Source organism: Mastomys coucha, unplaced genomic scaffold (genome assembly GCF_008632895.1).
Source record: "Mastomys coucha isolate ucsf_1 unplaced genomic scaffold, UCSF_Mcou_1 pScaffold16, whole genome shotgun sequence".
Taxonomy (NCBI): domain Eukaryota; kingdom Metazoa; phylum Chordata; class Mammalia; order Rodentia; family Muridae; genus Mastomys; species Mastomys coucha.
In genome coordinates this window covers 2,546,937-2,569,200 of record NW_022196898.1, presented here as the reverse complement: position 1 = coordinate 2,569,200, position 22,264 = coordinate 2,546,937, and the positions used below count along the sequence as shown (strand labels likewise).

At 47.3% G+C, this 22,264-nt stretch overlaps 2 protein-coding genes across 2 annotated transcripts in view; both read left to right on the top strand.

Moving 5' to 3' along the window:
* The first annotated feature begins 5,012 nt into the window (after positions 1 to 5,012).
* On the top strand, positions 5,013 to 6,144 carry LOC116094203 (serine, glycine and glutamine-rich protein-like). The gene is made up of 2 exons (XM_031376124.1): positions 5,013 to 5,046; positions 5,566 to 6,144. Exons 1-2 carry the CDS (start codon positions 5,013 to 5,015, stop codon positions 6,066 to 6,068), a joined length of 537 nt encoding a protein of 178 aa, XP_031231984.1. The 3' UTR covers positions 6,069 to 6,144.
* Positions 5,804 to 22,264, top strand: part of Maml3 (mastermind like transcriptional coactivator 3) — a 419,869-nt gene continuing 403,408 nt past the window's right edge. Inside the window, exon 1 of the mRNA XM_031376215.1 lies at positions 5,804 to 7,132. Within this exon, the coding sequence (XP_031232075.1) occupies positions 6,668 to 7,132 (465 nt within the window). The 5' untranslated portion in view covers positions 5,804 to 6,667. The remainder of the gene's footprint in view (positions 7,133 to 22,264) is intronic.

Genomic DNA, 22,264 nt, shown 5'->3' with positions numbered 1-22,264 from the left:
CTGTACAGATGGCCGTGAGCCATCATGTGTGTGGCTGCTGTTGATCTCAGGACCTCTGCCGGCCCCACTAGCTCTGGCCCCGCTCACTCAGGCGTAATTTACTGCAGCTGTCTTCAGGCACACCAGAAGAAGGCGTCAGATCTCATTATGGGTGGTTATGAGCCACCATGTGGTAGCTGGGATCCGAACTCAGGACCTTTGGAAGAGCAGTCAGTGCTCTTACCCACTGAGCCATCTAGCCAGCCCGCCGTGAGATTTCTTATGCCCTGCAAGGTGGGGAACGAATCTCCAAGACAGATGCCATGCAACCACATCCTAAACCTACTTGGATCAGACACTTTTCTGGTGAAGCATCTGATAGAACTGGGATTTCCAGAACATGCTTTTGAAAACATGGACCACAGTAAAAAAAAAAAAAAAAGTGTGAAATGGCTGAAGTTCTTTTAACAGCACTTGGTGTCCCAAGGAGAGGCTCTGAACTTCTGGGAAGCCTTGCACAATTTGGCTCCTGTTTTATCTCCCAGCCTCATCTCTCACCACACTCTTATGCTCACAGGCCTGTGAGAGGGAAGTCCTGGTGGACTTTTCTGGAAAAGCTTTCTTGGGCCTCTGAGCATTTAGTATTCCCTTGCTTTCCCCCATACCCTTTCCATCTTAATCCTGTCACAACATCCACTGCCCTGATCCACCGAGGTCAGGACAGTGTTCTGCATCCTGTTATGGTTTGTGCGTCGCGCAGACCATAGTGCGTGGCACACAGGTGGCCATAAAGACGTTTGTGGAATTATTGAAATGGTGGTATTGCTTGACAGTTGACTAGGCCTGCAGGAATGTGCCACTCCATTAAGGACTTGTAAATATTTGCTAATTTGAACACGAACAGCAGTGTCTCTACTGCACTTGGTCGCCAAGGTTCTGTTTTAGGATACAAGGATGAAGCCAGTTTTATTGATTCATTGAATGCAGAGAGGCAGAGCTGGGTAGGAACTGAGTGGGAACATGAAGGTGTCTTTCCAGGCACTATGTCACTGGGATCCTATCAGATGGACATGGACAGATGACAGAATTGACCAAAGGCAAGAGAATGTGATTCAGTTCTTGGAGATGCCAGCTGGGGCTCAAGGCCAGAGCTACAGGACAACCTGAGGCAGGTTCTTACTCAGTACAGGTTCCTCTCGTTGGCATCTATAGTTATCAACACAGTCTGAGGATGTAACTCTAGTTATCCCCACACAGGCAGAGGCCAGAGGACAACCCTGAACGCAACCTCAGCATGATGTCCATTGACACCTGGAGCTTCTTAAGTAAAATCTAGACTGGCTAGCTAGCCAGTACTAAGGATCCTTGCATCCCCTTCATCTCAGTGTTGGAGTCACAAACCCAGTCTTTAAGTGGTTGTTGGAGTTCAAACTCAGGGTCCCCATGTTTGCAAGGCGAGCACCTTACTAAAAGTACCATCCTGGGCCCAATCATCATATCCTGCCCACCCCACCTTCCTCATCTTTTCCCTAGCATCTCAGATCCCATCCATCCATCCATCCATCCACCCACCCATCCATCCACCCATCCACCCACCCATCCATCCATCCATCCATCCATCCATCCACCCATCCATCCATCCTTCCATCCATTGATCTGTCTATCCACCCATCCACTATCTATCTATCTATCTATCTATCTATCTATCTATCTATCTATCTATCTATCTATCTATCTATCTTTTATTTCTGGGACAGGATCTCTCTGTATAACTCTGGCTATACAGGGAACTCACTCTGTAGACCAGGTTGGCCTCAAACTCCAAGACCCACCTGCCTTTGTCTCCTAAGCGCTGGGATTAAAGGTGTGTGCCATCATGCCAGGCACATCTCAGATTACCTTTATTTTTCCATTCCATCAAGTGTTGCTGGTGAGTCTACAGCCTTTACCGTGAAGATTCGCTCCATAGCATGCACAAATAAAAGACAAAGTTGCTCACTCTGTCAATAGCCAGTAATGACAGAGGAAATCACTGCCCTTGGAACCTGGCTTTCTCTAAGACTTCCAAGGAGTAATCTAGGCAGGGTTGCAGAGATGCATTGGAGGGTCTAGAAGCAGCCAGGACAAAGGTCTTTTCTTTGGCTGAGTCACTACAGTAAAAGAACATCACTACTTTATGGTGACTGGCCTATGGTTCTGCTCACTTCCTGATTTTTCTAACCCCCCTTCACAGCTGCTATGGTATTTCTGACTTCAAGTATGCACAGTGGAGTACTGTTCAAGTTGGTGTTCTCAAAGACTTCTGCTCGTGACAGCCATTGCCACCCCTTTGAAGAGGTAGGTAATTCTGTGTGTGTGTGTGTGTGTATGTGAAAGAGAATTTTATGGACTGTCTGTTCTTCTTTTGAATGTGGCCCATGTCATGCCCTAAAATCAGGCCCAACTTGCTGTAGCCATGCAAGAACAGTTCTACTTGTCACTGGGGAGCTCTTGGGTACAGTCACAAAATAAACTCCTCTACAAACTGTTCTCCCGAAGAGAAGGATGCAAATGTCCATGTACTTTCAGTTTCCTTTTAAGATAGATGAGAAAATTAACTTATGGGAACTTATAATGCTGCAATTATTATTTTTGTTTTCTCAGCATGGGGAAGTCTCCACGAAAAAACTAAAGTCTGAGTTTCAAGAAAAAAATAGAATGACTAGCCATGTCTCGAAGCCAGAGACCCTGTAGTTCACTCCCTCCAACTTCTTGCCTGCATAAATAGTCTTGACTTGGTTATGTAGGTAAGTAGGTGTGAGGATTAGAGCCCGCTCAGGATCACAGCCTCCTCTCTGCGGTGAAGCTGTGGGGATACACTTCCTTGTGAGCATGTCAGAAAGGCTACTTGCTCATCTCTTTTCTTTGTAATTTCAATATATATATATATATATTATATACAATATAATATATATATATTGCAAATGGCTTAAGTTTCTTTTCTTTTTCTTTCTTTCTTTCTTTTTTTTTTTTTTTTTTTTTTTTTTTTTTTTTTTTTTTTTTTTGGTTTTTCGAGACAGGGTTTCTCTGTGTAGCCCTGGCTGTCCTGGAACTCACTCTGTAGACCAGACTGGCCTCGAACTCAGAAATCTGCCTGCCTCTGCCTCCCAAGTGCTGAGATTAAAGGCATGTGCCACCACCGCCTGGCTTAATTTTCTTTTTAAAAGGATTTACTTCTCGTTATTTTGCCTGCATGCATGTGCACTGCATGAGTGTCTGGCGACTGCAGAGGCCAGAGGAGGGTGCCCGATTCTCGGGAGCTGGGATTCTAGGTTGTTGTAAACTACCATGATGGTTCTGGGAGCCAAGGTGCTCTGCTCGTGTACCGAGCCAGCTCTTCAGCCCCTCAGATTAGCTTTCTGGCTGTCACTGAGGAGCACTAATGACTCAGGACCTTGTGTATTAATTAGATGGATTTCAGAAAAGGAAGGTGACTTTAACAAGAGACCCTCTCATACTAGGTTTTACCTCTTATGGCCTTTCAACAAGATAACTTGCTGCCCCCTTTCAAAGCCAAATAATTCAATGACTGTTAAAGATACAGTTTACCATATAGACTTGATTGAAGATCACCATATAGATCTGATGAAGAGAACTATAGCCACAGATATCTGATACTATAAGGCTAGAGACAGCGTCATCGCTGTTAATCAGCAAAACCAAGAAATGAAGAGACTTTAAGTCAGACCTCATACTTAATGCATACAGCCTGCTCCTTAAGCAGGAAGGTAAATTACTCAAAAATAGCTTCAGGAAGCCCCTGAAACTGACCAGAGTCACTAGGCTCCTCCCTTCCAGGGTAAACAATAAGAGCTAAGAGTCCCTCTCAGACTTGGGAGAGAAACTGAAAAAAAAAAAAAAAAAAAAAAAAAAAAAGGACTCAGACAAGCCAAGCTGCAAAGAAGACTGGGGATCAGATCAGCTACTCAGAAGCAGCAGAAACCAGCCAAGCTAGCAGGAAGAGGGTTAGGTCAACTGAGGCACCAGGAAAGGACCCTGTCCAGCCTGTTGAGCTGCTGCAGGCTGTGCAGTGTGCTCTTGTGAGCTGTCACCCATGCCGGGGTGAGCTGTGGTGACGCAGCTGTCTTGAGTCATTTCTGCTCCTGTAAGGAACCCCTCACCCATATTCCTGTAAGTAACATCAGTGAAACTCATTGGTTCACCAAGTTGGACTTTGCTGGTATCTGTACTCTGGTCTGTGGTGGACTCTCTGTCTGGAATGAGTAGGCGTGACCTCTCTGGGGAAAAGTTTTGCCATACAAAACACAAGGCCCAACCTTCTTTTATTGCTGGGTACTTTAGAAAACAGGGCTGTGTTTTTACCAGCTTCACCCAAACTCATTCCATATGATCTGTTGAGATAATACCAAATGCCATTTCATGAGCACCTCACCAGCGAGGTCTGTAGCCCAGGGACCCCAGAAGTGTTAGCAATTTCTGCCTTTTTCATTTTTGCAGAAGTCTCTTGGCAACAGTTTAAGACTGAGCCAAGGGTGTTTGAACCTTCCTGTCAGACAGCTCCTCAGTGTCTGGGTAGATAATGTGATAATAAAACAAAACTTGAGATTACTTTTCTGCAGCTACTCCATTTCAATTGTGCTATGGTGAATCCATTGAAATAAAAATATATCTAGCAGTAAGGTAAGCCTGCTTTTTTTTTTTTTTGGAGAGGGGAGGGCTTGTTTTTGTTTTGGTCACAACAAACTGTGAAATGCTGTTTTTTCTATAGTTCTAAAGCATAAAATCTGCAATCCTTCAACTTGATTTAGGAAGGACCCTTAATTACCGCTATCATTAGCACCTAGTGTTCAAAACAGTCTGTTAAAATGTACTGTTAGTCTCACCTCCAAGTCCCTGCTTGCTTGGTTTTATTTTTTTTTCAAGGATAAGGAAAACAATAATGGTCCTAATAACAACAGTCGTTATGTATAGAGAAATAAATAATATCCCGAGGTTTTGTTTTGGTTTGACTGCTTATTTCTGTTCATTGAGAAATGGGTACTTTGAGACTGATGAGACTTCCAGGAGGTAAAGGTGACTGACTGACCCAGATCTTGACAACCTTGGTTCAAACCCTAGTACCCACCTCAGAGGACTCCACCAAGCTGTCTTCTGACTTCTAAACGTGCCTGCGAGGTAGCACCAGGCACTTCTCCTTCCCAATAAAAAATAAATAAACGGAAGAAAAAATTAAGTATTTGGGTTAAAGAGGGTCCTGGAGTTTGAGCAAGAGTTCACTAGCAGGGTCTTCTTCTCTGGGTCTTAAAAACAAGCCAGTCATTTGCCTTTTTCGATTAACATGGGTGGGAAATACAGCTGCAGGGAAGGTGCACTGTTTCTGCCTGGTCATGCACAGTTCTGCAATATAATGCATAAATGTATAACAACAACTTGGGCTCGCTGGATACCTCGCTGGGCAGAAGGAAACGCAGCCAGCCTGGCGCGTTCCCGTGCACTCGCGCGCGCGCACACACATACACGCGCGCCGCGCTCTTACACACACACACACACACACACACACGGGTCAAAAGGTGATCCACTCCAAAGATTCCCCCCATCTTTGCTTTCCCTCCTCCTTCTGGCAGGTCGGGCTTCCCAGCCTAGGGAGCAGCTGGGCTGGGGAAGGGGAGGGCGGGAGGGGGGCGGACAGTAAGGGAGGCGGGAGTCAGGTCGGTGCGCGCCGCGCCCGCTCCCGCCCGGGGAGAGTCCGGGCCGGGTTTTGCACCGGGTCCCCGGGCTCGTCTCACGGCCTCCAGCCGCCGCCGCTGCCGTGTTTACTGAGCTCGCGCGTCCTGATATCACTCCGCTGGCATGGAGGAGGAGGAGGAGGTGGAGGAGCGCGAGGAGGAGGAGGAGGCGGCGGCGGCGAGCAGTTGATCATTGTGATGGTGGCGGAGGCGGCGGCGGCAGCGGCAGCCTGGCCGAGCGTTAGTGGCTGCTCTCCGCGCGGCGTTTCGCAAAGGACTCCAGCGATCTACTTTTGCAGTCGCCTCGGACTGTCCATGTGTTTACTTGCCCAGCCCGAGGACTCGATGTCTAGGCTCCTGTGAAATGCAACTGAGCAGCCAAAGTACTTTGAGAACACGGGGCGGCATAAACACCAAAACTTTTTTGTGGAAGGAAAATGCAATAAGCAAGCTCGCCGTTTTTCGATGCGGCGTGGAGTGAGTGTGTGTCGCGCGTGTCCGCACTGGAGGCACACGCTCGTGTGTGTACATGGGGTGTGTTTTTCGGTACGTAGGGAGAAAATGCTTGCCAACCACCGGAAACCTCCTGGAATTTATTAGAAAATAATGGATTATTAAAAGGAGGCAGGCGAGGAGCGATCTCCCCTTGAGTTGCAAGCCGATCTGCTGCCGGCTCAGTTTGTTGGGATTCTATTTGTTGATAGGTGTCTAATGGTATTCTGATAACACCCCCTTTTTTTCTCCCCTCGATCTTTACAGTTTTTTTTTAAGGAAACAAAAAAAAACACCCCAAAATCTCTTCCCCCTTTTTTCACCCCGTGGGGATCGCTGTTTTCATCCATGTGCTTGCGTCTCCCCCGCGTTCCACTTAAACTATTTTAATCCTTGGACCCAAGGAGGAGGCTGATAGGGGGGGTGGATTAAAAAAAAGTTCTTCCAAAATAGTGTGCCCCGGGAGCAGGATGGGGGATTTCGCAGCCCCCGCTGCAGCCGCGAATGGTAGTAGTATCTGCATCAACAGCAGCCTGAGCAGCAGCCTCGGCGGGGCCGGGATCGGCGTGAATACTCCCAATAGCACTCCGGTTGCTCCGAGTGGCAATCACCCCGCTGCCGGCGGCTGCGGCGGCTCCGGGGGCCCCGGCGGCAGCTCGGCGGCCGTCCCCAAGCACAGCACCGTAGTGGAGCGGCTCCGCCAGCGCATCGAGGGCTGCCGGCGGCACCACGTCAACTGCGAGAACAGGTATCAGCAGGCTCAGGTGGAGCAGCTGGAGCTGGAGCGCCGGGACACCGTGAGCCTCTATCAGAGGACCCTGGAGCAGAGAGCCAAGAAATCAGGCGCCGGCACCGGCAAGCAGCAGCACCCGAGTAAAGCCCAGCAAGATGCGGAGGCTGCCTCAGCCGAGCAGAGGAACCATACGCTGATCATGGTGAGGGCTCACTGGGGTGCGCGTTGGGGTCGGGGGCGTGGAGTTTCTGGCTTTGGGGGCTGTGAGGGTCTGATTTGCACCGGGGGGGCGAGGTAGGATGGAGTCGAAGGGTTAACGTCAACTTTTCTCGGGGTAAACGCTGTCGCCGCCGCCGCTACCTGTTAATCTGTTAGGGTTGTCAGATTTGGGGAGGAAGGGATGAGAGGGAGAGAAGCTAGTCACGACTCCAAGGGGAGGAGGGAGCTTTGGTGCCAGAGTGAGGTGCAGGAAAAGTTTCCCCCTCCTTGTCTTAGAAATCGATGCGAACGAGCGTGAACCCAGGAGTAGAAACCACGCTGCTCCTCTCCGCGCCCCGCCTTCACCTTTCGCCGTACCACCGCGCCTCCCCAGAAAGGTCCCCTTTTGCCGACCCCTCTCATCACATCCGCCTGGTGCGGGGAGAGAAATTGATGCGGTCGCACATTCTGAGTGAGCGCCAGGCCCTGAACCCTTAGGAGGGAAAGGAAGAGTCCCTGACTTCCTCTCCTTTGGGCTTGGGAAAGTCTGAGAGTTTTGTGAATGAACTTTGAAGTGGGTGAGCTGCGAGTGAGGGTGGCTGCGCGCGCGCACTCGTGGGGGCGCGCGCGGATGCCGGGCGCGCGAGCGCTGCGCTCGTCGCTCTAGACCCGCGGCTGTGGCAGGGCAGGTGGGGCAGCTGCGAGGGTGTCGAGAGGGATGGGGCTCGGGGACGGGGGTGGGGGGCAGCCAGAGCTGTGCTCTGATCCGGCCCTTGAGGCTTTGGCTTGGCCCCTAGCCTCTTCTTCAACTTGCCCCCACCTCGCACTCCACCAACTTTCAGGCGACGGGTTGGAGTGGAGGAAAGCAGGGAGGAGAAAGGCTTAAATGGCCGGGTGGGTGGGTTCGCGGGAGGATGCACAGCCAATGGCTTAAGTGCTAGGAGGAGGAAGGGGCCGATCCCACCCCTAACCCCGAGGGTGGAATCCTTTCTCTTATCTCCTCTCCAGGGTTCTCTAGCTTTCTTCCCTGGGAGAGGAGGAGGGGGAGGCCGGAAGCTTGGGAAAGGTGTCTGCGCTTCCCTCCCCCACCGTGTCGCTAGGTTGGGGGTGGGGGGAGGCCTGCTAATAGCCTTTTCCACGGAGCGCGCTCGCTCTCCCCACCGTGCCTTCACCGGTGGGCTGTGCGGAGCCCGGTGCCGGCCGCCCTCTCCGAGTGCTTTCTGTAGCGACGCGCACGTTCCGGATCTCGGAGCGCCAGGGGTGGTGCCAGTGTCGCCCGGCGCTCGGGAGGGCGGGCGGTGACAAAGAGCCGGTGTGGGGGAGGGGAAGGCCTCAGAGCTGGCTCGCTCCCGCCCCCCACCCTGCACGTGAAGAGGAACAATTTGTTTATCTTGGGCTTCAAGAATCCTTCCCTCCTCTCGGCTCTCCTTGGCCCCTCCTCCCTGCCCTCCCTCTTTAGTGCGCTCCAGCCCAGTCCCGCCGGCAGCGCCCTCCTCCTCCCCTTTCTCCCTCCGGTGCTTCCCTCTCCACCCCCACCCCCCCACCCTGGGCCCTCCTTCCCCTCCCTTTTGGAACGCGGCCGTGGGGGAGGGAGCGGGAGGCGCTTTGTCCGCCTGGCGGCCCTGCGCAGCCCCGGGGACCGCCCAGCGCCTCCGGCCCTGCCCCCTCCGCCGCCCCAGGCCACCAGCGCGGTGGGAGGAAGAACCCGGGTCCCAGAGTCTTCTAAGGGAGCTTCTCTCTTAAAAACAGGAAGCTCTAAACCACGCACACATTGGCTTTTTTCCTGATGGTACCCGAGCTGGGAGGAGACCGGGGTCTTGACTGTAGCTGGGGGACCCAGGTGGCATCGGTGTCCCTCGCAGTCCCCTAGCCCCCCTCCCTGCCCTCGCTCTCAGTCTTGGAGATAACGAACCTGAGGCTGTAGTAGAATAAGCCAGGCATCGAGGATTCCATCCTTGCCCACCCCTCAAATCCCTTTAATGTTCGCACACCTTCTGTTCCCAATTGCGTCAAAATGGACTTTTTGCGTGAGAGCCAAAATTCCCGTCTTCTGACACAGTTTACAACCTTTGGGGGTGGGGGACTGAACGACTGTGGAACAAAAGCCACTGTCTTTTTTTTTTTTTTTTTTTAAGAGATCTGGTTTGGAGGCGAGAGGAGTAGAGTCAGGGACCAGAAAGTTTTGTCTCTGGGCTATGTACTCCCTTAACCACCTTTAGATTGTGGAAGGACTACAAGGGTGGGGGGCGCTTCTGCCCTAAGACACCCGCAGGTACAGCCAGCCTGTATTCTGAGATTACCTTAGGAGGGAGCTCGCCCAAGCCAGTGGTTAACTCCAAAATGAAAATATAAAGCTTATTTGAATAGATGAAGACAACAGCTATACATTTCTCAATGAACCCTACTTCAGCAAGTTAATAACAAACTTGAAAAACGATTGCCTGAAAATCAATTTTTTTCAATCAGTTTTCAATAATTTAGCTTATTGACTTATAGAAAAACCGAACCCGTGTGCAAAACAGTATATTCTAGCTTCTGCCGAATCACAGGCACCTCACAGATGCCAGTGTGAAGCATGTGTGACGCGTGGGATGAAAATAAACCTCTTCAATCCTAAGCAAAGTCGTGTGTGTAGAGTCTGTGTACAGAGACAGAATTTAACATCGTAACCATCCTTTATGGGATACATTTTCCTGGAAAATAATTAGTTTCAGAATTCACATCCGCCTCTGAGATGGAAGAATACTTTAAGCTTATCCTATGTATGAGATAAAAAAAATATTCAAGATGGGTTACTAAGGAAATGTTCCTCTTCATTTTCTTGACTTGACTGCTGGATTATAGTGGCACTCTGGTGGGGCACAAAGCAATTCAATTTAGTTCTCAGATTGGACCCACTATTTGGAAAGCCCTAAAGAAAAACGGCCATCAGCCACAGCCGAACAGCAGTGATGATAAAAATAAAAGTCGAATAGGATTCTTTTCTGTTTTATTGCTATTGTTTACCTTCTTAGGACCAATACGTCCAAAGTACTAAATATCGATCGATTCCTTCTGCCTGGCTTGGGCTAAGAGGACAATCTAATGAGGGCGTTGCTTCTTTGGATTTGCTTTTCTGTCTTACACGTTTACAAGCATAGGTACGAAAGACAGACAACACAAACTAGCAAGCCAAAAGCAAAGGGAGACGGGGGTGGGGTGGGGTGGGGGGGAGCAAGTAATCTTGCCAGACCCTGTTTTGGGCCTTTGTGGGCTCCCAGTTTTTGGCATTTGTGGGTTCTCTGTAGACTGGAGCATTGACCAGGCAGCACTCCTAGATTTGAGTGTATCTTACTTCAAGTGACAGGTCCTTTCTACACAGGTAGAAATCCAACATTGTCCATCACCATTTTATTTTTACAGAAGGCTCCCCCTCCTGGCCCCCAAAGACCCCTTGGTGAGAACTATTGATTTCGCGAATTTAAGAATCTCAATGGAGAAGTTGTCTTTCCTAAGATCTTTTTCTGGTAGGAAAACGTGTTCATTCCAGCACTTGGAACAGGTTGTGGATCCAGTGTTAAGATGCGTTTTGCTTAGCAAGCCCAAGACTGATCCACTTGACTAGGGTACCATCATTTAGAGATATCAAGAAGCACTTCAGTGTGGTTTTGACATCTCCAAATGGCTGTAGTTTTACTCACCCTGGAGGACTGTGCTGTTCATGGCCTCTCCCTGTCACCATCCCAACAATTTATAGACAGTTTGCAGAGTGTGTAAATCTATGGAACCCATGCTCTGAAGAGTTTACCGCATAAAATTCATTCGATTATATATGTATTAATCACTGAATATTGCATATAGCTGTACCTCACCAAAAAATGTTCCCATCCATCCTTGGTTTAGATCCAGGAAATGCCAACATACTAGCCCATGACTGAACATTCTCCTCAATGAATCCTGTTTGCCTTTTAAATTTTCATTTTATGGTGACCTTTGTCAGGACTTACCCTATCTGGCTGCTATCATGGGGAAGAGGCAAGGTCTTTGCAAATTTCCCATTACCTGACTTAGTGTGCCTTGAGAAAACTGTGAACTTTTATTTCTCTGTCCTTAACAACATGATGTTCCTCTCTTTAGGTCTCAGAACGCATTGTTTTCAAGCGGCGATACATACAATCCTGTTTTATTCTTTGGTCATGGTTAAATATTTTAAATAGTATGGAGTGGTTAGCTGTCAGCCAGCAAAGTAGAAATCCAGTTAATCATTAATCTGAATCTACACAGTGAGATTCAGGCTGAGTCCCTTCCCTGGAAAAGCTGACTCCCAAGGAGTTAGCATTTGTAATACTCCCTTTCCTGCCTTTTTAGAATCAAAAGGGCACACTTTAGATTTTTTTTTTCTGGAACATATAAAGAGAGGAAGGAGAATTTTCTGGTCAGTGTTTGGTTTTGTAGGGACGATGAGGATCAATGGCTGTAAAGTTTGTTTACATTGAGTTCCTTTCTAAAGCCTGTGAGACCCACAGTTTGCTGTCAGATTTCCCAACAGGGCCTTGTATTTGGTTGAGATAAGAATGCTTGCGAGAGCAAGCGTTTTCTTGTGTACCTGCACCCCTCTCCCCAGGATCTAGTACAAGAAACAGTTTTGCATGCTACATAGTAACTCTTGGATGCATTGAAGCACTTCTACTTGGAAAATGCTCCTTGAGGAATTTTCTGTGGGGGACTAGTCTTCTGTTTGTTTTCCACTAGTTCTTTGCTCTATTCTGCCCAGGGCTTATGATGGCCCAAACTTACCTTTTAAAACGTTAGCCACCACAGAGAAGAGTGGAGTCATCCACACTTTTACAGAGAACCCACCCTCCAGGTTCTCCCCCTATCTACCTGGAGTCTCAAACAGTTTTACTTATTGCTGTGTTGTTGAAGAGCTCCTGGTGGGGGTTTAGGGCCTGTGGCTACCTGCTTTCATTTTCTTTCTCTGCCCTGCTGCTCTGGACTTTTCTCCTCTTTCTCTCCCTCTTTAGCACCCTTTTCACAAACTGGGATGAAGAAATAAACAGAGGAAAAATTAATTCAGGTGCGTTTGGCACTCATAACTAAAGAGACAATCGGATAAGACATCATTTTGGAATAGTGTGGATTTAATGTTAAACACATAGTTTACTCTTCTTTAGCACAAATAATATGGCATAAGCTGAATTTTAAACTTTATTTATTGCATAGCACTGGTACACAGTCTTTGTAGTACTTCATAGAAGTTAAATTATTAATTTTATTTTAATTTGCATTGACAATGTATAGTCTTCATAGGTTTTCATTGTTATTGCGGCTTATTTGAAGGGGATAGCAGATTGCTACTAAATCAGTATAGTCTTTTATGCCAACCACTTAGCTTCAGGCACTATATATTCCCTTCCCACCATGCTTTAAGAAGGATATACTTTACTCTTCTGTTATTTCAAACTCATTTGACATTGGTATTTGAAGGAGAGAAAAGCTGGTTTGCGGATGGTTGCTGGTAAAGGTTTGTTGTTGTTGCTTTTTGCTTTTGGAGAAGGGTTTCTCTGTGTAGCCCCGGCTGTCCTGAAACTCCCTTTGTAAACCAGGCTGGCCTGTGACTTAGAGATTCGCCTGCCTCTGCCTCCCAAGTGCTGGGATTAAAGGCGTATTCCACCACGCCTGGTGCTGATAAAGTTTTAAGTCTCTCCAAATTAAGTTTTTGTTAAGAAAACAGCATGTATCTCAAACAGACAAATCCAAAAGTTCATTTTTCCGGTTTGCGGGACAGGAATCCAGCTTTGGGTAATCGGCTGCTGCCAAGAAGCGGCTCATTCTCCCTCACCTCATTTGTTTTTGTTTAAAACTAAGAAGGTTTCAAGGAAAAGTGACCTAAGAGTGGGTAGATCATTCATGAAGATGTAGATGGGGCCTTACTGTTTTAACAGATACTGAGACATCACAGAGTTCTGGTTAGCAGGGACAAAGAAGGGAAAAAACATTTTGTTCTTATTTTTGAGGAAGGCTATCTGGCTGTTCTCTGTGACAAACACCGGAGAGGTTTTGGAGTCCCTTTCTCTGAGAAAGAAACAAAGTTCTCTTCCCCTAGGGCCACGTGCACATTGCAAAAGGAAAGGAAGCAACTGGTGGGCTTTGCGTTGGTTTGTTTTGAAGGCAGACTTACTGTTCTTGGGGAACTTAATAAAAACCACGACTGCCTTGCAGTGCTTCCTTCGAGTCAAGGCAAGTGAGTCCTTAAGGATCTTTTAGGCACTGCCTTTAAATACTATCAGACTTCCCATTGGCTGGGAGGGACCTTATGCTGAAACGGGATCTTTGAAAATACTAATAACTGACCTTCATCCCCTTCAGCATTTCCTTAACAACTAGAGAACACTTCAATGAAATACTTAATTTTACACTAACAACATCCAGGCTTTCCTTCCTAACCCTTAAACGCCTGTCCAGGTGGTTAGCATCTGGCTGGGTACTGTTGCTCGAACGGGAACCTTTCAGCCCTCAGTTGTGTCAGCCTTTACTTCTGCTGAGGAAGAAGTGATTAGGATATTTGATGTGCACCTCTTCTATCCACATCCTGACACTTTTTTCCCATCCAGGGAGTGGGCTGGAGTGCTATGCTCTCCCTTTGTGGAGGGCCAGCCTCTGACTGGAACGGATGACACCAGCTCTGAGAGACAAACTCTCCCTGCTCTCCTCACAGCAGTCAGTTTTCTGCCACTGATCGTTAGGTGCGGGAGTAGTCCCTGGGAGACTGTGAATGAATCTGAAGGGGCTGGGCAACTTGGCAAGAGCTGCCAGTATCTGGAGAGAATAGAGGGGCCTAAATGGAAGGGCTGAGCAAATTCCTGGATAAACATGGGGGTCTAGATGGAGGAAAAATGGTGGGTCCTGATCATTTGTGCTTAGCAACGGTGTGGTGTGGTAGCTGGAGTTAGCATGAAAAGTTTGCGTTAAATAGTCTATCCTCATCCACACCTGACATTTTTGATTGTCAGAATTTTGGGATGCTACAGTTGTCTCTATGGTAGAATCCAGGCATTTTGACACATACCCAGCAAAGAACACCATGGTGGTTAGTTTTTTTGTTAATTTGAAACAAGGCAGGGTCCTCTGGGAAGAGGGAACTGCAACCAAGACATGCCCCTATCAGATGGCCTATAGGCAAACCTATGGGCCATTTTCTTGATTGATGATCCATAGGAAGGGCCCCGCCTATTGTGAACAGCGCTGTGTCTGGGCGGGTAGGCCCAGGCTGTATAAAAAAGCAGGCTGAGCAAGCCCCGAGGGAGCAAGTCAGTAAAAAGTGTTCCTCCATGGCCTTTGGTTCGGGGTTCCTGCCTTCAGGTTCCTGCCTTGAGCTTCTGCACTGGCTTCCCTCCATGCCAGACTCTAGCTTGTAAGCTGTAATGTAGAAGAAAGGATAGGGGATGGATTTTTGCCCCGTGGCTTTGATCCATCGTTTCTCCAGAATACAATTGCCACTAAGAGTGAGAGAAGTCTTGTGGCTTTGATGGGTTGGAAAGCCGTGTGATGTTCAGGTTTCATCTGTCCAAGCTCACTGGGGATGCAGCGGCTTTTCCCTTCAGGATCGTTGGTTCTGTCTCCTTGCCTGTCTCAAAAGCAGAGAGTTGTCTTTCTCCCATCTCAAGGCATGGTGGTTAGGATCCAATGCACCAGTAGAGCAAGAGGCTGCTGTGCCCCTTAGCTGGCTCTTCAGGGAGGATTTTGGTTTTGCCCTGTTACCTCCTGCCAGAGTGCACAGTGAAAATAGAACGCCTCGAGGCTCACGTTAGCACAGTGCCAGCATAAGCTGAGATCTAATGAGTTGCTGGTGAACCGCTGCTGTGTGTTGGACACTCTTGCAGTCTCTGGAAACTCTATGGTGAAGAGAGGGATACCCTTGTCATCATTGGAAAACAGGACATAGCTGCATTGCTTCAAGCAGTTTTAAAACGTAGCGTTTGTGGTGGTGTTAGATATGTTCATATTCATGGCAACAATACACTAACGTGTAGGAGAGCCCCAAGGATGATACTTTGTACCTTCTAAATATTGATTTCTATAAAAAAGCTTCCTCCCTCCCCCCCCCCCCCCCCCCCCAAAGTCTCCGATGGCTTATGCTGGCCTGTGGCCACACCCTGCTACAGTTTACATTTCTGCAAAGACTTTACTGGCATGTTGCAGAAAAGATGAGGAGGGCACGATTGTCATGGCAGGTGGACTTCGTTTTCGCTTTCTCCCCATTTTCTTTCTGGCCACGTAGTGCTTATAGCCTAGCGACCATGACTGGTCCTCAGGATTTCAGAGGAAATTAGACAAAAGGGAGCGCTTAGATGGGCTCCAGCAGGAAGGCAAGAGGGCTGGACACCACAGCAAGTGGAGACAGTGGGTAGAGCTGAGTGTGTAGTGTGATGGACCATGATAGGGTTGAAGGGCTGTCACGAGAGGAAAGGATCGGAGTGCTCTTGTAGACCTCGTGCGTAAATTTAGGATCAGTGGTTAGCATTATTAGAAACCAGGTTTTGGTGTAAAACCAATTTTATGAAAGTGGAAGCTGTTCCAAGGGAATGGGCTGCATTGGTGAGTGGCAGTGTTCCAGCAAGAGTTTTAGAATTGGCTGGCCTATGGGAGGAGGAGGCAAGTCTCTTTTTTCATTCTTATGTCTTTGTGATTCTGAAAGGTCCTACCTGTGATAGGAGACACTCAAAATGCTGCTAGAATAAAGTACTAAATGAAGGTAAACAGTAAGAATGGCTTAATTGCCTTACCTCAGTGCCTTTCACCATGAGTTAGTATATTTGTCTTGTTTTCCTATCAACACCAGTTGTATGTAACTACATATTAGATTTTTTTACATAATTGGAATCATATTGCATTATTATCCTAAAATAAACTTTCCCCCATTTAAGTAGGTAGGTACTCTGCAGTTTATATATATGTTTTATATACATATATATGGACAGGCAAGAAGGTTCAGTGGATAACAGTGCTTGCTGCTAAACCTAACAGCCTGAGTTCAATACCCAGGGCTCATATGAGGAAAGGAGAACTGACTCCTACAAGTTCTTCTTTTACCTCTACATCCACTGGGCACATACACAAACAATACATAAATGTACTTTGAAAACAAGAACAAAGGAAAACAAAGTCCCTAGCTTGCCTGGAACTTGCTAAGTAGCCAAGGACAAGCTTGGACTTTGTATACTCTTGCCTCCACCTCCAAGTGCTGCTGTGATGGGTGTGCACATGATTGATACGGTGTTAGGAATTGAACTCAGGGCTTCTCTACCAACTGAGCTCTGTCCTCAGCCCCATATACTATAGCCATTGGCTTTATGTGGGACACCTAGGGCCTCAACTCTTTCTTTTTGATAATTATGAATGTTCTACAGTGTGGTATAAGAACCACTATTGGTAGACACTATGGCCGGCTTCTTCATCTTGGCTTGCTTGAGTTTTTTGTTTGTTTGGTTATGTTTTTTTGCTTTTTCTTTTCTTTGTTTCTTTCTTTGTTTCTTTTGTTCTTTGTTTCTTTCTTTCTTTGTCTCTTTCTTTCTTTTCTTTCTTTCTTTCTTTTTTGAGGCAAGGACTCACATCTCCTTCTTAGGTTTTGGTAATTAAATGCTGCAGCTCCCTTATCCACACAACCCTCACACAACCCTCATACAGATTGTAGCAAGAGTGGACTTTTCTGAGAATATAATGAGGGTAATTGGGAAATAAGCAGCTGACAGAAAAGTCTCTCTCTCTCTCTCTCTCTCTCTCTCTCTCTCTCTCTCTCTCTCTCTGGTTTTTCGAGACAGGGATTCTCTGTATAGCCCTGGCTGTCCTGGAACTCACTCTGTAGACCAGGCTGGCCTCAAACTAAGAAATCCGCCTGCCTCTGCCTCCCAAGTACTGAGATCAAAGGCATGAGCCAACACTGCCCAGCCAGAAAAGTCTCTTAACCCGACATGGCTTACCATGACTTATTACAGCACACTGTAGGACAAACGATAACTCGGTCTCTTTAAACGATATAGTTTTAGGGGTGATGAGATCAACTCAGCGGGTACAAGCCCTTGCCACCAAACCAGACTTCTTGAATTTGATCCCTAAGAACTCATGTTAGAAGGAAGAGTATGGACTGACCCTAACAAATAAGTGAATGGAACAGTAAATCAGAATATATGCTTTTTTTTTCAAAAGGGTTGTCACCTATAGTGTTGGTCTCTGCCCACAGCTTTTTAGCAGTTTTATGGCATGTTGTGCTAAGGGCTGAACCCGGAGCCTTCTGCATGGGAGTGAAGTGCTCTACCTCTGGGCTGCACCCTGAATCCTTTTTAGGCTATCAGTGAGTTTAAAGGTTGTGTCTTACAGCAGTGGTATTCTTCCTCCTCTGCTGCTGTAGACAGACTGTAGGCTTTGACAGAGCCCATGACCCTCTATGCCTCTCCTGGTGTTGCACCTCCTAGGCCTGTGCGAGGTGGTATGTGGGGGTGGGGTGGGAGGTACTCGGTTGGCCAAGTAGGACCTGGCATGTCTGCGTCTGTGTGTTCAAGTGGCCGAAATCTCAGTCCTGTGAGACGTCACTTCCTCTGGGTTAAATTGCCCTGACTAATCCGGTCGTCTGTGTGATATGGTAATAACCACATGTTGACCGGCTCACTCTGGGAAATGCTGGAGAATGGACTCACCTCCGTAGTCCCAACCACTGCTCCCACCCCAACATGGCTATTTGGATTTGCCTCTCGGACTGAGCAGCCTGCTCCCATGAGACAGTCACACTCTGTGCTTTCGGACTGTTCTTACCTTTAGTGCGATTGTGCCTTCACTGGGCTGCAGGAGTCTCTCCTGGCAAGCTTCTCTTAGAGCCATGTTCTCCCCAGGGGAAGGCCTTGTCTGCCTGGCTTTCCTTGTAGACAGGCAGATCAGTTTGATGTTGGGCGCCAGGCTTGAGGTGCACAGCCTTGCTAGGCCCCCAGTTCTGCTCCCTCTTGGCCTCGTGCACCTCTGACCTTGTGTCTCTCCCTTTTTTTACCTCTGACCTTGTGTCTCTCTCTTTTTTCCCTCCTCTCTATCACCCTTTTGTTGCATCTTTGTCGTGGTGACCCTGGGGCCTAAACTCTGAATACTGTGTAGGTGCCACTCATGTGACCAGAGAGGTAGAGCAGAGGTGGTAAGGTAACTGGAGACCGAGTCTTTATATTTCTTCCCCAGGTAATGCCAGCAAACTAAGTGTTGTACTCGAGTTTATAACTCTGATGCCAGATTCAGCTACTTCTGTGTGTGTAGGTTCCTGTGTGCTTGGGTATGTGCGTGCACATATGTGTGCATCCCTGTGGAGGCCAGAAGACAATCTCGAGTGCCATGCCTTGGGTGCAGTCTACTTTCTTGTTGTTGGTGCTTTGCTTTGTTTTTGAGACAGAATGTCTCACTGGCCTGGTACCCCCCAGGTATCCCCCAAGAGATCTGGCCATCAAACCCCAAGAATCCACCTAGCACTACAGTTACAAGTGCACCATCCTGTGGTGGCCTTTTTAAAAAAATTATATGTGGGCTCTGGGAGATTGTCCCTGTGTTTGCGAGATTAACTACCACACTACCAGCTACGCTATCGACCCAAGTTTGTTTAGCCACTTTTTTGCCCCACAAAAGCCTCTGGCTAGCTAATGCAACCACGTGTGCAGTACAGATTGAGGGAAAGGCATCCTTGTAACAATCCCCCCGTTTCACTTCAGTAGCTTACATGGTGAGGGTTGCTGTGTACCCAGAGCAGCAGAGTTTCTCCTCACCATGAACCTTGCACACCCAGGATCATAAACAGAGAGTCTGGGAGTTGAGGGCAGCAGTAGCTAGCCCAGCCTCTCTGCCTCTGCCTTGCCGACTAATTAACTACTTGTCCCCCTGGTGTGTGTCTTGTCACTGCTTTTGCTGTTTCTGGGTCTGTGTCTTTCTTGCACTGGAGTTTGTTTTCTTGAGGATGACTTCCGCTACATCCCAGGTACAGGGACTTCTTGCATTTGGCCTGAAATATAAGCTTGGTCTTTGTAGCAGAGTACCTGGTGCCCAAAGTGTTTTTCAGTACTAGTTATTTTAGAGCTGCTCCATTACAATAAGAACCATTTTCAAAGACGATTGAGAGCACAGCTTTGTTGTGATAAATATCTAACTTCTAACCCCATTTGAAAACATTTTCTTCCATTTTTATAGGTCCAGAAATGACCTGTAAAAACGTCCACATTATAGAATTCTTTAAAAACTTAGGAAGAGTAGGTGCTTGAGAGATGTTTAATTTGTTATTACTTTTTAGAGGAAACTGTGTTTGAGGGCCCAGGCTAATCTCAACGGAATAGCCTTAGAGAAATATCGGTAGGTCCAACTGGGCGTTAGTGTTAACTTCTATGCAAATATATCTGGTTAATGTCACTTTAACGTATAGGTGGCTTTAGGGATATTGACAAAAATAAATGAGGGAAGGTAATTTCGGCTGTTTATTCTTGAGTGTAGGTTTCAGAAGGTGTGAGTGGCAGAGGCTGGGCAGCTCCCCAGAAGGACCCATTCCTTTTCAGCCCTAATCTAACACCTGTGATCCCTCTTATCCTCTGCCTCTTGTGGAGCAGAGTCTGGCGGTGGGAGTGGAGACCTTTGCTAAGCTCCCAGGTGCTGTTTGTCTTCAATTAGCTCAGGCATTTCCTCACCTCAGGGTGATATGTGCAGATCTTTCTCTTCCAAGTCACATTTTGCAGTAGCCCTTTCCCCCTCAGATTCTTCGATGTTGGGTAAACAGCTGCTTCTACAGAAGAGGCAACTTTCTCAGCTTAGAAGTTGTTATGGCTAAATGGTTGAAAATGTGTCGTGTAGTTTCACTAGGAATTTCTCCGTGGTTTGCAGCTGCTATTGAATTTTTAAAAACAAACGTCCCCCTTCTTTAATGAAGCATGGAGAAAATTATTTCGGAGTTGGGTCTTGTGCTGCCTCCTCAGAACTTTGCCAAAGGACTATTTGAGAAAGTTGTTGGTCATCCCCGAACATAAGCAGGAATAGGTTCACATGCAAAAATCTATTTTGGGCTGATTTTATTTATCAGAATGGAGTATAGCTGTAGTCCACAGTGGAGCTGGTGGGAAAGGTGATTTTTGATGTTAAACAGATCTTTTACTTTGCAGGTCTGTTTGGCACCCAGGCTGTTGAAATCCAAGATGTGTGTTGCTTTTTCTGAGTTTGATCCCCTTCTTAGATTTAAGGGATCCCTTGATGAGGGTCATTCAGGGGCTTTTAGTAACTTTTAAATTCCTGGCTAAGATGGGAATTGGAACATTCCAGACTATGTAACAGTAGCTTAGTGATAGTTGCACTTGTCAGAATCCTGCTTTGCCCCTCCCTGGGGCTCTGGTTGTCTGTATGAACTGGTTTGGGAGGCTACACAGTTAGTTATCTGTCCTCTGGAGGGTCCAGGGATTGCAAACCTGACAAGTTTCTTGCCTCTCTCTTCCTGTAGGAGTTTCTGGAATTGGCTCCTGGGGTGGGGACTGCTATATAAGGATGAAGAAAGGGGACTGGCTGCCTGTGGTTCTCTCAAGTACTTCTGTTGTTCACTCAGTCTATCAGCAGAGATAGTGGATGCTCGGGATAATTATTTATGACCGCCTTCCCATCCGCAGTGGCGCGGCGCAACACGCCGCCGCCGTACTTTCCCTGTTTTCATCAACTTTGTGTAATCTATGAGTTTATGATACACTGAAGAGCAATAAATTTGGGGAGAGAGATAATTACCTCTGACAGACTTACAGAAATGAGGCAGCTAGAGGAAGCAGCTAGAGGATTGTCTAAGGAAAGGCTCCAGTTACTCCATGTGGGGAGAATGGTCCCCACAAGAGACTCTCCCTTGTCAAGAGTCACAGCCCGGGGGGTCACACAGGTGATAAAATGAGGTGATGACTTCTGTGATTTTCTTCTTCAAATCAGACATTTTTCATAGTTTAACAATATGGCCTTTTTAATTTTTAAAATGAGACCTTCCGGTGGAGGAATTCAAGGCGCTTGGTGCAAGAGGAAGAAATGGCACATCCTTAGGCTGTGCACTGCACCCTTTAACTTCTCATAATTCTGAATTATTTTTGAGGAAACTATTTAACAGCCACCAGACCTTAAAAATTAGTTTCCCTGGCCAGGCAGTGGTGGCACACACCTTTAATCCCAGCACTTGGGAGGCAGAGGCAGAGGCAGGTGGATTTCTGAGTTCGAGGCCAGCCTGGTCTACAGAGTAGGTTCCAGGACAGCCAGGGCTATGCAGAGAAACCCTGTCTCAAAAAACCCGAAAACCAAAAACCAAAAAACAAACAAACAAAAAATTAGTTTCTCTTTCACTTGGTGGCTCCTATAGTTGGGGTGGTGATTCTCACGGGTATGATTTGGTAAATGTTCACTTGACTTTCTCCTGTCCCTCTCTCAGTGTGGGGCTTCCTTACAAGGGGTAAATGGTCTCGACATTTTATAAAGAAAGAGCCTCAGAGTGGGGTGGGTTACCCCACTGTTGTACTCAATTTTTTAATTTCTGGATTAATAAGAAAGCATGGGATTAGTAAGAGATTGGGCCTGGGAATATAGCTCAGCTGGCAGAGTGCCTGCTTAACATGCAGGAAGCTCTGGTCTGGTTCTGAGCACTGCACGAAACCCGCCATATTGGCACACACCTGTAATTGTCGTTAGGACATTCAGGCAGGAGAAACAGAAGTCCAGGATTACCATTGGCTATCTGTTGAGTTCCTGGGCATCCTGGGATATATGAGACCCTGTCTCTAAAAGAAAATATGACAAAACAATAAATGAGGGGGTTGGAGAGATGACTGAGAGGTCAAGAGTACTGGCTGCTTCTCCAGAGGACCCCGGTTCAGATCCTGACACTGACATGACAGCTCAGAATTGTCTGGAACTCCAGTTGTAGGGAGTCTGATGCTGTCTTCCGGACTCAGACACTTCATGCACTTGGTGCATATACATACATTCACGCAAAGCACTCATACATAGAACAAAATAAAATCTAAGAGACAGAGACAGGGAGAAATAAGAGAGGGAGGAAGAGAAAGAAGGAGGGAGTGGGGGGTTCCACAAGGCAGAGAGTAAATGGTTTGGAATTCCATTGTCTTTAGTTTTTTTT